Here is a 14,860-nt window from a genome sequence, read left to right as displayed (position 1 = left end):
TTTAAAGTAATTGTGGTAGTGGTGGACCGGTGCTGGCAATCCAACCCGCTCTATAATAACACTATAGGCTTTATGTTAATTGATAAACAGAGCGCATTGTGGATTTTGCTTTTTTGATTAGGCTGTGTGACGTCCGACAAGGATCAAACCATCCAAGTTTAAAAACACACCGGCAGCAGCGCCCGTGATCTGCAGCTACTGAGACTGTTATTAATCTGTCACCTGAGTTAACCAGGTGCACGTGTGTCTGGAGCTGACGAGAGGAGAGAATAAAGAGTGAGACAACGTGGCCCTGAGGAGGAACTGTGAAGGACTCAGCTGTAGCCTAATGGAAAATGACCTAAACCGAGTCCAGTAGAGCTGTAACTGTGTAGTGGGAAGGCGTGCAAAGTAATGGTAACTATCGTCCTGCTTCCTACATTGTTTTAACATCTAGGTAAAAAAAAAAAAAAAAGATTTTCTGGGATAAACGGGCAGATTACATAAGATTCTTCTTCTTTCTGCTCCCTTTTGTTGAGATTTGGGAGGTTTTTGTTTTTATTGTAGCTTATTAAAATGCAAGATCATTTTTCTGACTGATTTATTGCCCGTGTATCTGCTTTCAGAGAAGCGGAGAAGTTCCGCTTCTTTCCCCCGTCCTCCGCTGGTTGTCTCCGTTGTCACTTTGTTGTCACAAAAGTTGCTGCGCCACAGAGAGCACATGGCTAATTAAATATGCACGTGCTGACCATATAGAGTTGTATATAGGCGTTCCGGGGGTGGAGTAAGAGGTGTGTTCACGTGTGCACCATTCTTGAGTCCTGTGTGATGTATTGCGGAGAGTTGTGCGTACGCACAGTTTGATTGATCTGAAAAAGGTGTAAATATTTAGGGTGTACGCCATTTTCGTCTTTTCGCCGTACGCAAATATTTAGTAGCAGTTTTACACCCTCTTTGATAAATGAGGCCCCTGTTCTCTGAGCGTGTCTTCTGAAAATACTGTAGAGAGCCAGGCGGTCATGTAGCCTCTGTAAAGAGGAAAGAGGAAATATGTCCCAACACGCTGATCACTAACATTTCTGTAACCCTCCGTGTCCTTCTGCCTGGCCTCCCATCCAGCCAGCTGCCTGCCTGCTGAGAGCAGCACTTTGGATGCCCGGTCAGGACGAGGCGCGCTGTTATCTCTCAGTCATTAATCAGGGGAAAGGGTTAGAGCCCAGCCAGCTGAATTATTGGGAATATTAGAAAAGCAATTAGTAAAGCCCACGGCCGACGGAGATTTAACGAGGTTAGAGTTACTGTCGGTGCGGGCTAGGTGGTGGGGAGCGGGGGGGGGGGGGGGGGGGAGGGGGGGCGGGGGGGGGCAGCAGACGAGGAGGGAGTGTTTAGATAAAGACACTAAAATGGTTGATGCTGGAGAAGGAGCAGGGAGGGGCGGAGGCGGAGGCGGGGGTGGAGGGAGGGGGAGGGGGAGGGTGGATCTGCAGAGAGAGGACAGTAGCCATTGGTGCATTGAGAGCCCTGGTTCATAGTCGCCCCTCGGGGGTCTCCTTCCTCTTACGTGGACCCTCCTGATGCCTGCTACTCCATTAATCACACTGATGTATCACAGGAGTCTGGGAAGGAGAGAAAAACAACACGACTGGATAACCTGTTGGCTCCTGTGTGAGTGTGACTCTACCGCTTACATAAATCTGTCATCACCACAGGAAAAGACTGTTGGTGTCAGAAAAGAAGACTGTATATACCATAAAAGGGACAGTTCACCCAAACCACTTGCAGAGAGTTTCAGCTTTGCGTTGCCCTTCTTATTCATTCTTGTCACTCATTCTAATGCGGAAAGGTTGTTCAAACCTTTATATCTTGAAAGGTCGTCACAGTCGGCTGCAGTATTTTGCATGTGACGAATACGCCTAAGCAGAAATGGAAAAAGCAGCATAATCCATTTTGATCAGACACTGATCTAACTCGGTTGCATCGCTGGCTCAGCTCTGGCGCAGAGCATTTAAATTCCATGTGAAATTCAGTGGGAGACAATGGGCTGTGTTTACAAAAAAAAATCATGATTTTCACTTGAGGGTTGAGCCAAAGCAGCTGAGAGAGTGTGTGAGGGAGAGACAGCAGCGTCCAGGTCCAGGCATCGGTTTGGGTTCCAGGTGTGGGCAGGACGCCACACTTCACACTTGATCTGGATTGAATCTTTGAACGCGGTGGAGATGTAAAAAAAAAAGCTGAAAAGAAACAATGTCCTGATAAGTCTGGGTCATCGATAGACAACCTACCTACCGCCTTAAAGGATAATACGTTTTTCATATGACAACATTTTTTCATGTTTTAAACCTGTATTGCACTTGTAAGAAATCAACCTGACACTATTAGCTTAAAAGGTAAGTGAGAAAATGTGTTTCTCTGTGATTTGTGTAACTGAACCCTCAACACAATAGTCTAAATGTTTACACACTCTTCATGAACTCCTGTGGTTCGGCTCAGCTGCAGGTGCAAAACCAATTTTATTCTTTTCCTCAAAGCCGGTCTTCATTGTGAGGGCAAACCGCCGCCTGAATACAGCGCCGGATTGATAATAAAGTATAGCCTTTTCTTAACGCATTCTGGAGTAGTATGAGTAACAAAGAGAGGAAATAATGGCAGAGTGCGTCCATGTTGAGTTGTGTTGAGTACATCCTGCCTGCTGAAACCCACACGGCGCCAACTTAACCAAGTAAATGTGAGCGTTTCCTCTCAGTTTCACACCTGAGGAAGTCTGTAAATGCGACTTCACCCCGGGAACACAGCACACTTCCCACCACCAAGCCTCGGTGCACACGTTTAGTGAGTCTGTGTGTGTTTTTGTGTGCAGGTACACTATTGATCGGCACATGGACATGGACAGAGTGTTCAACATCCATGCAGGCAACGGGTCAGTGTTCATCCTCAGGGAGCTGGACAGAGAAGAGAACGCCTGGCACAACATCTCCGTCATCGCCACAGAGTTCAGTAAGTGCAGCAGGACGGGAGGCAGACGATTCCGCTCACCCACCTCCGAGTACTCTGCCAGCCTTAATTGGATTTTTTGGAAAAGATGCTAACCTCTGAATGTTGTGTGGCCATGTGAAAAAGTGCGGTGGCTTGTGGAGCACTAAAGGCAAGACACTTCCAGTTCAGCCAGTTTTGGCTGGGAGCTGATGTTTGTTCCTTCAGAACATTCACACTCTCGAAAAGCGTCAGCGGCTTCTTATTTATTTTTAACCCAAGAAAGAACCAGACCTCTTTAAACCTATGAAGCTTGTATTAGAAACTTGCATTGAATCCAAATTTCCCCTCTTTTGAAACCATATTTTTATAACTCCAACAAACTTTTTTTGTTAGAAAAAAAGAGAAAATACCAAGGCACTCATCTTGAATACAAATATAAAATGCCTTTATTGCATTAAGGGCCAAACACAGTACAAAAAAAAAAAGACGCTTTGACGCATTTCGGCTGAGAGCCTTCGTCACTTTTTTCAAACTTTTTTGTTCGTAAACTTCCCCGTTTCTATATTTAAAGGACTAATTCCATCTGTAAAACCGTGGTCAGACCACCGTCACCACTTGGCTAGTCTGAGTTACCCAATTTATCAGAAATGTCATGTTCAGTGTAAAGCTCCAATCAACACTTCCTACAGTGAGTTGACACCTTAAACTCTATCCAGGGCACAGATTCTCACTTTTTTTGTCTTTTGGCTGTTAATGTTAAACATTAGTAGGAAACAAGTGACTGGAAAAAACAAAATTAAGCAAAATTAATGAGTTAGAAATAAAAAGTGTTGTTGATGTGCTGTGGTAGTACCTACACATCTTATTACCTGTCTCTTATTTGCTCACGCTGCTTCATTAGTAATCAAGATGTGCCATTCAAAAAAATGAATTATGACTTTGTGTTGAAACCAATTAAAACCTATACAGTTTCTCTTTTGAGCTGATTTATTTGCTGTACTAATCTATTTATAGTAATTTCAACATTTTCTTTCTTCATGCCACATTTCATTTATTTACTTCCAGACACGCACACAGCACACGATGTAGGCTACAATTCTGCCAGGTGAGGAAATAATTATTGGTCTAACCTCAGTGTGTCTACCTTTGTGTCGCCTAGACAACCCGCAACAGGAGAGCCGCGTGCCTGTATACATCAGAGTGCGGGACGTCAATGACAACGCTCCAACATTTGCCACCAATTACGAGACGTTTGTGTGCGAGAACGCAAGGGCTAATCAGGTTGGTATGATAACACAAAGTGGTAGTCATGGTTTCATGTTCTTTTTTTTTTTTTTTTTTTGTTTCCTGCAGCTCAGCATGTAATTAGCAATCCTCTGAGAGAATTTGTACATCTGTCACGTGTTTAAAGCTACAGTAGTAAATGCCTAATACATCTGGGGGCTTGTTTTGCATAAGCTCAAACCTCAGGTGGAGAAATACAGTTTGCACAAGTCCACGTACGCCTAAGATTAAAGCAGCCAAGAGCACATCCGCTGTCAAAGAGATGTCAAGAGGTTCAAAAGGAAGCTGCCGGATTAGAGACTATTTACCGTACAACACTCGAACGCACCATCACTGTCTCCTTCAGTTGTTCTCCTGCTGTGGCTGAAAAACCCCAAAATGCGGCGACAAGACGAGACGTGAACCCGTGACACCGAGCCGTCAGCTTCGGTGTCGTTTGTGAATTCCGCCGCACACACTTTGTGTTCACACTTCAGTGTTAGAGTTTATTGGCGCTCGCAGGAAGTGCGGTGACCCCCGAGGCTCGGCTGATTTGTCAAGATTGAATTCCGGAGTATTCAAAGAAAAGAAAAGAGGGAAAAAGTCTATTCACAATCGACAGTGTTATCTTGTAGATGCTGGACCTCGGCTGTGCTGCTGGAAGATCATTCAGACATTGTTACAGCAGTTTAGCAGTAAATTAGGCTTCAATTCAGAAACATAAAAAAAATCATTATCCATCATTTCAAAATAACATATAATTGGATTATAACTAGGCCTACAATAATATATCTTCAGTTATCTGATTATACTTTTTATTAATACTCTGCAACCATCAGATGAATACAGTTGGATAAATGGAAAGAAGATGGAACACACTCATCTTTATAAACAGATGTTTTGTGTCTTTGTTCACAGCCTCAATACATATTTGTTAGCACAATCAATGAGGCCGTTAGCTCGCTAAAACATCTGTCTTCGCTTTAACCTGGATTAACATATTAGAGTTACAGTAAATGCTAAAGTAATCAATCGTGTTTGATAATTACATGGGTCAGTTATTGTGAGACAACATGAATTTATCAACTGTGTAAATGTGCTACGATTGATTGAGTCACAGTTTTTCATCAATCGTTGCATCACCTCGACTTGTCTGGTATTTGATTCACTGGTTTCAACCATAAGCAGCCTCATTGGATTTTATTTACGCATGTAATGATTTAGTATGAAGTGATAGAATTCCCACTCTTGTTCTTCCCTCAGTGTGGCTCCTGCAGCAGGTTTATGTATTACGTACCTGTCTTGTTTTCTTATCTCAGAGGATACAAACCGTGAGCGCCACAGATCCCGACGATCCCATCGGAGGACAGCGCTTCGTCTTCAGCCTCGCACAGGAGGCTGCTGGGAAGGCTAACTTCTCCGTCCGTGATAACCAAGGTAATAAACTCTCCGCTCACGTTTCCAGCTCATCAGATTAACTTCCACCTTCCGTATTATGCTCCCACAAGGCTCTTACAGTGGATCCGGATTCGCTGTTGCGTTTAACCACGTCCACCGTTGTACACTGCATGTTGTGATTTATTGATATTCTGGAGTTCTTCATCCCACACAGCACTAAAAGCACATTCACAGACCAAATGAAATTTCTAGTCGGAGTTCATTGAAATATTTATTCAGGTTTATCGATCGCCCTCCGCCGCCGGTAACCAGATATCCGACTGTTTTCAGACAACACGGCCTCGATCCTCACGCGCAGGAACAGCTACAACAGCCTGCAGAAGAGCGTCTACCACGTGCCCGTGGTCATCTCCGACGGCGACTATCCCACTCAGAGCAGCACCAACACGCTGACCATCAGGGTGTGCACCTGCGACCGCGAGGGCAACATGAAGCTGTGCAACGCCGAGGCGCTGACGGCGAGGGCGGGACTCAGCACGGGAGCCCTGGTGGCCATCCTGCTTTGTGTCATCATTCTGCTCAGTGAGTAATGGCTGCAAGAAAACCACCCACAATGCACCTGCATGTCTTTTTTTTCCCCAAACATGTGTTTTTTTGATTTTTTTTTTCTTAATTGCCAAATAAAATGAGAATTCTGACAGCTTCAGAGCTTCTCACCGCGGCAAAGCACCTCTCACAGGTGTTAGAGAGACAGGTTTCACTCCTTAATTAGACTCATCACTTTCTTTAGGTGGAAAATCCAAACATATTGGTTTGAACAGCTCCCCACACTGAGCTTTACTGTGTCTTCAATCAGCAGTGTCGCTACGCTACTGTAGCTGAGGGAATATCATCATAATATGTTCTTCTAGGTGCTTTTATTGAATGATAAGAGCTTTTTCACTTGAATCGATATATAATTATAATAGGACACTCCATAAATAAAGACAGGTCTTGGTCAAAAGTTTTACAAACCAAGCTTCAGGGTAATGGTTTCAATTGCACATTTTCAATTTTGCAGCTTGATTTGAAACTAAAGATCCTTCATTTGCTTTGAAAAATACCTTAATGGTACTCAAGGTGTGTGTTCTTAAACTGCATCCCTTTGTGCTCTCGAGCAGCCGTGGCCTCGAAAAAGAGAAAAATACATAATGCATCCTGGTGGTAGCTGAGCCTGTTCTACAAAGTCAGACAAAGTCCCTGAACATCAGTGAACATCAACAATTCCCCCTGGACACTCACTTGGCCGTCAGAGCGAGAAGAAGGAGCGAAGAAACAACAGAAAAAAAAGTCACCAAACTCTTGATATTTGTTCTCTTTATTTATTTTTTTTGTCTTGTTCTTGCTGTAGTGATCGTGGTGCTGTTTGCTGCCCTGAGGAGACAGAGGAAGAAGGAGCCTCTGATCATCTCCAAAGAGGATGTCAGAGACAACGTTGTCAGCTACAACGATGAAGGGGGTGGAGAGGAGGACACTCAGGCTTTTGATATCGGCACGCTGCGCAACCCGGAGGCCATCGAGGAGAGCAAGCAGCGGCGGGACATCGTCCCCGAGACCTTCTACCCTCCGGCCGCCCGGCGACCCGTCCTGCCCCCGACGCGGGACAACAACGGGGACGTGAGGGACTTCATCAACCAGAGGCTCCAGGACAACGACAGCGACCCGACGGCGCCGCCTTACGACTCCCTGGCCACCTACGCGTACGAGGGGAACGGCTCGGTGGCCGAGTCCCTCAGCTCGCTGGAGTCGGCGACCACCGAGGGCGACCAGGACTACAACTACCTGAGCGAGTGGGGGCCGCGGTTTAAGAAACTGGCCGACATGTACGGGGGCGACGACAGCGACAGGGATTCCTAACGAGAACCTGGCACACAGGACGGGGCAGAAGAGGAAGAAACGCGACGTGGGAAAACACATGTTTGAAAACTCGTGACGCGCGTGTTTTGTTTGTGTGTGTGTGGCGGGGGGGGAAAAAATGGCGCAGGGACCGAGAAAGGAGCGCTAGCTGTCAGTCCAGGTGCTCTTTCACCGCCATTGATCACCATTCAGTTGTCCCTCGGGTGACCAGACGTAGGCTTTGTGTGTCCAGTCAGTGTTAGTTGCGTTTTTCTTTTGCGAGGGCACAGTAAAAAGAGACCTTGTGTCGAGACTGTTTTTTTTGTTGTTTTTTTTGTGTGTGTATATGGGGTGTACATGAGGCCCAAATATATCTATACCGATATTTTTTGTTTGTTTTTCCAAAGCTGCCTGTGATGATGGACACGTTCAACAAGCAGTTTTGTAAACCAACAGATATGCCTATTGTATTTTTCAGTGTTTCTGGGACTAAAAAAAACATGCTGCATATTGTGAGTTCTATCTTAGCTTGTGTACGTACGGTAATATGATACAATACGCTGTACAGTTGTTTTGTTTTTCTAGGGATTTCTATTGTCCAGACGATCCCCATCCAACCCCCACTCCCCACCCTTCCTCCTCCTCCTTCTCCGTTTACCGACGGCCTCCTGCCGTTGGCCACTGATCTACAGCCGTGCTCGAGCCACAAGAAGATTTTTCTATGGTCACTGCTGACTCTGGAACTTGAACTCTGGACAGAGACCGGATGGAAGGAGGGTGAAACATCAGAGAAAGTCTGTGTTTGTTGTGGCATCTGGCTGCTGACAAGTGGCTAATGTTCTTTAAAGCTTACCTGTGGTAAAGGACTGTGGGATTTAAAGGGGGGTGGGGGTGGGCACAAGAAACACTTGCAAACATGTCATTTTTTTGCAGTATCTGATTTTCATCTCCACACAGCTATTTTTTTTTTTTTGCATTTGCTGTGCGGTGAGCTGAAATACCAAATATTTCCTTACTGAGCTGAATGTCGTCAGAACCATTTTCTCTGTGCAGCCGACTGCTTGAAAAATGAAGTACACACATACATAGTGTTATTTTTTATGCTACGCTGATAAAAAAAAAAGTCACCGATCTAATATGTGGCAGGCTCAGTTAAGGGGAAAATACTGGTCTTGTTGGACTTTTCTCGCCCGTCTCCTCTCGCAAAGCTAAAACGTTTCACTTTGTGCAGCGTGATGGCGCTTCACTGACTGCTGAGCCTGAAACCACAACATCAAATTAGATTAGATGGAACGTCTCATGGACAGTTACTGTTAAAATTCATTGTGCGATTTTATTTTCTCCCCTTAAATGGTTTGTTTTACCACTTCAGATTACAGAGGAGGACCAGGGCCGCACCGAGTGGGAGCAGTGATATTGTTGGGAATCATAGAAACAGCCTGTGTGTGTTTAAGCATCTGTAAACTTTTACATATACCTTCATGTGACAAAGAATCAAAGTCCATGATGTGAATCAGAGGAGCTGCCTTAGATTATGAAGAAAAAAAAAAAGGCCAACAGACTAAAGGTCGGATTCTTCTCGCGATGAAAAGAATTCATCTAAACGACCATTTCAGCATCAAAAAATAAACCCAAAATAAAAATGTTTCTCTTCCTTTCAAGATAAAATCTTCACTCGTGTGATCAGGACTTCACGTCCTGGAAACGGCTCCGTCCTGCACAGTTGAATGTATCATACTGCAACACACAGCATGAATTGAAATGTGCCAACAAGCGAAGAACACCAGTATTTTCCTTTCCAGATAATCCTGCTCTGACTGTACTCTGCTCCCTGCCCTTCATTACATGTACTGTACGTAGTGTCGAACATGAAGCCGGTCCGAGTGTTGGGGGCTTTACTCGGCTGATTTCCTGTGGGACGAACAGCCTTTTCCATAAAGATGCTTATCAAGGGGCACCTGACCTTTGGAGTTCCACGGAATAAGGTCCTTAAACCCAGAGGTGTGTCCTCTGCTCCGAGAGAAGGTCAAAACATTATTCTGCAGTCAGGACACACTGCACGGTTTAGTTTTAACTGTGATTTAGAAGAAGAAAAAAAAAACAGAAAAAGATCCTTAGTTAGCAATATAGTCAAATTACTGTTGTGTTAAGAGCTAAAACTATGAATAAACAGCTTTGGAATAAAGTGGGCTGGTTGAACTGGGAGGGCAGAATGATATCAGTGAGGGGGGAAAAAACAGTCGAGATGAAACAAGCTCTGCCCTCACTTCAGCTAAAAGGCCAACCCGTGAAGAGGCTGACATTTATCAGACGTTTGAAACAGTAATAACAAAACACAACGGCATAATTGCCAAAGTGCTACTTTTTTCTTCCTGTCCTCTGAATCAGGCCTGACTTCACACACGCTGCTGTGCATTCAACAATCTGGTTGCTAAACTATTCTTTACGCTCCGTTATATTATTATACACATGCCTTTTGTTCATGAGATCGTTGCAGGAACTCCCCCCCCCATTTGCAGAAGTGGCCGTTCTCAGACTGTGTGATTAAGCATTTAAAGGGTTTGAAAACCCGTCACTCTAAGAAAAAAAAAAAAAAAAAAAAAACTGCTTTTCTGCCTCCAGGTGCGACGTGAGGCCTCGAATGGAAATCAACATGACAGCAGCACTCATTGAAAAGTGTTTTTACTTCATCCCTCACTCTTCTCTCCGTCTCCGTACGAGATGTCAGCGTATTGCCATTTACGAGGACCTGCTTGTGTTTTCTTACCCGCGGAGACAATAATTGCCTCCGAGCGGCAGCGGTGCCGCGCTCGGCTAAGATAACAGTAAAACGTTGCACGCCGTAACGCGCCGCATCTCCGGGTTCCTTTCTTTTTTTTTTTTTTTTTTTTAAAGTTGAGGCAACTAGATGGTGACGCTGATGTCTTCTTTCTCCAGATACAATAGATCTGTGGTTGTTGATGTGTAGACACGGTTGGCCCCGGGGCCTCACCTCTACTACGCTATATTATGTTGGTGACAATGTGATTGAGCAGTCGAGTTTTGTCAATGTAGAAACAATTTGAGAGGTTGTGGTAGTGTAAGGGGCCCGATGTCATTGGCCATCCATCAATCTGCTTTGTAAAACGTGATATTTTGTACTGAATATTTATATGACACAATTAAATATCTTTAAAATCACCCCTCTCTGTTTTATTTGCGTGGTACGCTCACAAAAAATAACACTGGGTGCTTTATCACTTGACAGGTTTGCAGCAGCTTTAAAATGCACATTTCCTCTGGTTATGGAGGGAAATATTTTTTACTTATCTGAAGGATGTGATTGCAGCCACAGGCTCACAGGCAAGTAATTTACCACCGTCCTAGGTATGTATATAATATCTACAATAACTCACAGAATAAAAAGACTCACCTCGACGTCTGATAGTTATTAATATGACGGTGGCTGTTAAATAGCTGGATCCAGAGGCTACTGAGCTGAGGAAATTGTTAATTAGACAATCTATAATTAAGATCTGTTTGACAGCCAATCAGATTTGGAGAAAGGTTAAAAAAAAGAGAGAAGGGGGAATGAAAAAAAAAAATCACATTTTGATTATTAGAGGATGAGTGGCAGATATGAGACAAATGTGGCTGAATATAATCGACTCAACCTTCTTTCTCTTGGAGCAGCACTGGGAGGTTTACAATCAAGGCAAAGAGCCTGGTTTTTGACCAATCACAACAGAATGTGAAACTTTATTTACAATATTTTGATAGTTTATTTAACATTTCATAATCCTTTTAAAAATGCACTTTTTCTTTTTTTTTGGCATGTGTCAGTAACAGTGAACCTGCTGTAGTTTCAGTCATCAGTCATCAACTCAACTTAGTCAACAAGTATCACACATATATGTTAACACAAGGCCACCTCTGACAGGGCTACAGGACTAAACAAAATATCTTTCTTCACTTCTAAATCTGGCTGTTTTAATCCTGCTTTTACTTTGAAAAGAGGTATTTCACTCCAACACGTCATGTTTGGAGTCACATACCATGAAACCCTCACCTGTGTCCCACTAAAGTTTACTTGGAACTTTTGGGAACGGTTGGTCATCCCCTCTAAACTACACACCTCCGTGATCACCTTGCGGCTGGCGCCTCCACGTTACCGACTCCTGTGCCAGCGGTTGCCTCAGTTGTAGACTTGCGTCCTGATTGGCTCCCCTCCTCCCCCAAAAAACGGGCGCTGTCACTTCCTACATTCCTCCACCTCGTCGGTCTCCTTCTCCTGCCGCTCCCGCTCTCGTCTCATCTCCTTCAGCTCCTGTCTGTATTTCCGCTCGATGAAGCGCTTCTGATGAGCCATCTGTGGGAAGTTATCTGGTACAGGGAGAGGCAGAGCGGGAAACAGAGGTTGACCAAGGAGAACAGATAAAGAGAGAGTCACAGAGGCAGGGGTGTGAGGAGACAAGGTCAGCTTCCAACCAGGCCATGGCGGCAATTTTCGGGCTCAAATTGTGCCGACTATAGTTTACATAGCAAGTAAGTGTCATGCTGTCACTTTGGTCAAATGAGGGGAAGCGTTGCAGGCGGTATTGTGGTTAAATTGCCCTCGTGTTGTTATTTCATTAATAATGATGAAGAAACAAGAAATTAGACAGGCCTTGTTTGGTTTCAGCACAGTGACTCTGAGATCTGATAACGTGATTGCAAGTGAACATTTCTAAATGAGATCTCTAATAAGATGTTGTAGTGTGACGGCATTAAAAAAGAAACACACACAGACACACACAAATGGGAAACCAGATACAAGATGATTGGATGCTAACATACAGGCAGTAGACAAACTAACAAAAGAGCTTGTTTCCTCCGCAGCCGGAGCAAAGACGATCTTTAAATTGGTTTAATATTCTCATGTTAATTGTCTGGTTGCCAGTCGTCTTTGTACAGCTGACAAATGCTGCTACTTGGCTTTCAAACAGGAAACTGTAGAAAAACCTGAATGTAGCATTGACTACACCAGACATTTGTTTCTAAATAGGAGTTCTGAAGCCACAGTTTGGCTTTTTTGTCTTTTTTTTTTTTTAAACTCGCTGCCAACTTGGCTGCAGCAACATAATCCAAAATTTTGGCAAATTTCAAGAGAGAGCCTGGGTGGCAACCATGGCGACGGAATCAAAGAACCAAAGACACACACCTGAACTTTTTCAAATTCTTTTTGAAATCTGAAATTAGCTTTAAGATAGAGGCGTTGTTTAAAATCAGCTTCGTTACTTAATAAAGCAATGAGCAATCTCCGATTCTCTTTTGCCTGCATCTAGTGGTCAGTGGTCAGTGTTGGTACTGCAGGCTCCGTCACCTCCACACAGTGACCATGTCCGAGGGAAACCACCTATCTCCAAAATGTCAGGCTCTCATTAAACGGCCATACTTTGAACTTAGTATTGAGCCAACGTCTGTTCAGATTTATTGATGAATTAAATCTACAGCTGTAATGTATTTCCATCACTGATGAGATCATTATCCTGATGAATCAACTGTTCAAACAGCCATCAGGATTCTGCTTGTTTTGTTTGACCAAAAGTCCAAACCAACTCTATCTTAGATCACTGATGACAACAACAACAACAACAACAACAACAACAAAAGTGTTCCTTCTGTAAATCAATTAATCCAGAGACTCATTTTATGAATCACCTTTCTGGGAGTCCATGACGATGCCTTGAAATGTATTTACAAAACACCAGGGTATTTAAATTACAGGGAATGAATGCCCAAATTATAGCGGAGCCCTCAATTCTAGCTCCAGAGTTCAGTCATGACAGTGGGGGTCCTTTTTAATTTTGATATTCATAGCTTAGGCAATTTTCTATTATGTGTTTACCTTCGTCAGTCTACCCGCTGTACACTTCAATTTCAAACAGCATGCATGACAGCTGCCCGGTGGTTTGTGTCGACTCGCTGAGACACAAACATGACGGTGCAGTTTTTCCAGCCGCTGACCATTATCATGCAAAGTCCATTAAAGAGCCTCTCAGTGGCTTTGAGCTTTTTAGAGTCACATGTACCTGAATAAAAGAATATAGATTTTATAACATATGTGATCACTATTTGGAAATGTCTGTACAGTCATTTCTGTTTAGACAACAACTGGGCACAAAAAAACACTTTTTCCGAGCGTACATCTGGGACGATCCTGTTTCATAGGCTAACCTGTGTATAAAGGTTGACTAATGTGTGAGTGGATGTAAACACACTAAAACACCCTTAAAGCTGAGTCAGCACTTTAACCTCACACACTGTTTCATTTCAATTCCAATATCCTGCAGTTCAGAGCCAAAACAACAAAGAATGTGTCTCTGTCTAAATACTCAGGGCCTGCACTGTATCATGAGCAGATAGTGTATATCGTCCTCCGATAAATGGGAAAATTTAATTATGACGATTGTCCAGACAGTGGACTCACAGCTGATAATGTGTTGCCTCGGGGCTTGAGCCAACTATTGGACTATCTGGCGTAGATATTGTGTTTTTTCTGGAAACTGCCGCTGCTGCACCGCTGCAGACCCAGATCCATGGTTGGGGAAGCACACGGCAGGAGCCCCGGGTAAAAACGGCTCCTACACGTTGGAGGCATGCATTATCCATCTGGACTGTGTTTAACCTCTCTCTCTGGTGCCGACGAGCATTTAGTCAGCAAATCAGTCGTTTGAAAACAGATCACTGCGATGGTTTATTTGAAGAATCCCTCGTCGTGATGTGTAATAAACAGCACGGCCGGAAATAATCATCGTCGTTCTTGTGTTAAATGCTCAGCTTCTGCTTTTAAATGACTGACAGATTTGCAAATGCAATACATTCTGTAAATGTGAAGATTTTATCTTCTCAGTAACTATTTATAGGTTTCAAACTGTTGGTTATACAAGGGACATTTTTAAAATGTGTCACAATGGACTCTGGGAAGCTGTGTATATGTTTTTTTTTTTTTTTTTTTTTTTTTTTAAATATCTGCCTTTTTATGAAGTCATCGGTACTTGGCTTCAGTCTGGGCCTGATGGTGCGTTCAATTTGCAGACACATCAACTGGAATGTCCCATAGAGAATGATGTCTGACTGCTCAGCACATCAAACGGTACAAATATACTGTTAAATAGCCCTTACATGAAATTTGTATCAGATTGAATCACTCCTAAAATAAAAAAAGTAGTATCCAGCTTCTATCTGTGGACACACTGCATTGTGACCTGATAATGCAACAACAACAGTTTCTTTCTCATACTGGAACACAATTAACATGGTTATGACATTCCCAGTCATTCACGGCTGCGGCAGTAATTGAAACGCAGCAGAAGAACAACACATTCTTCAGCTGATTGTCATGAGGAATGGG

The 14,860-nt window shown here is 43.6% G+C and overlaps 2 protein-coding genes across 2 annotated transcripts in view; one reads left to right on the top strand and one right to left on the bottom strand.

Moving 5' to 3' along the window:
* LOC311003353 (cadherin-10-like) overlaps nucleotides 1–7,945 on the top strand; it is a 62,304-nt gene extending 54,359 nt beyond the window's left edge. The window contains exons 8-12 of the mRNA XM_083995089.1: nucleotides 2,837–2,973; nucleotides 4,112–4,233; nucleotides 5,535–5,652; nucleotides 5,944–6,195; nucleotides 7,004–7,945. Of these exons, the coding sequence (XP_083851215.1) occupies nucleotides 2,837–2,973; nucleotides 4,112–4,233; nucleotides 5,535–5,652; nucleotides 5,944–6,195; nucleotides 7,004–7,509 (1,135 nt within the window). The 3' untranslated portion in view covers nucleotides 7,510–7,945. The remainder of the gene's footprint in view (nucleotides 1–2,836; nucleotides 2,974–4,111; nucleotides 4,234–5,534; nucleotides 5,653–5,943; nucleotides 6,196–7,003) is intronic.
* Nucleotides 7,946–11,278: 3,333 nt separating this feature from the next.
* The window catches only part of drosha (drosha ribonuclease III), a 94,589-nt gene continuing 91,007 nt past the window's right edge, over nucleotides 11,279–14,860 (bottom strand). The window contains exon 32 of the mRNA XM_083995091.1: nucleotides 11,279–11,850. Within this exon, the coding sequence (XP_083851217.1) occupies nucleotides 11,720–11,850 (131 nt within the window). The 3' untranslated portion in view covers nucleotides 11,279–11,719. The remainder of the gene's footprint in view (nucleotides 11,851–14,860) is intronic.

The sequence above is a fragment of the Trachurus trachurus genome (assembly GCF_905171665.1).
Source record: "Trachurus trachurus genome assembly, chromosome: 20".
Taxonomy (NCBI): domain Eukaryota; kingdom Metazoa; phylum Chordata; class Actinopteri; order Carangiformes; family Carangidae; genus Trachurus; species Trachurus trachurus.
This window is presented reverse-complemented; position numbering and strand designations above follow the sequence as displayed.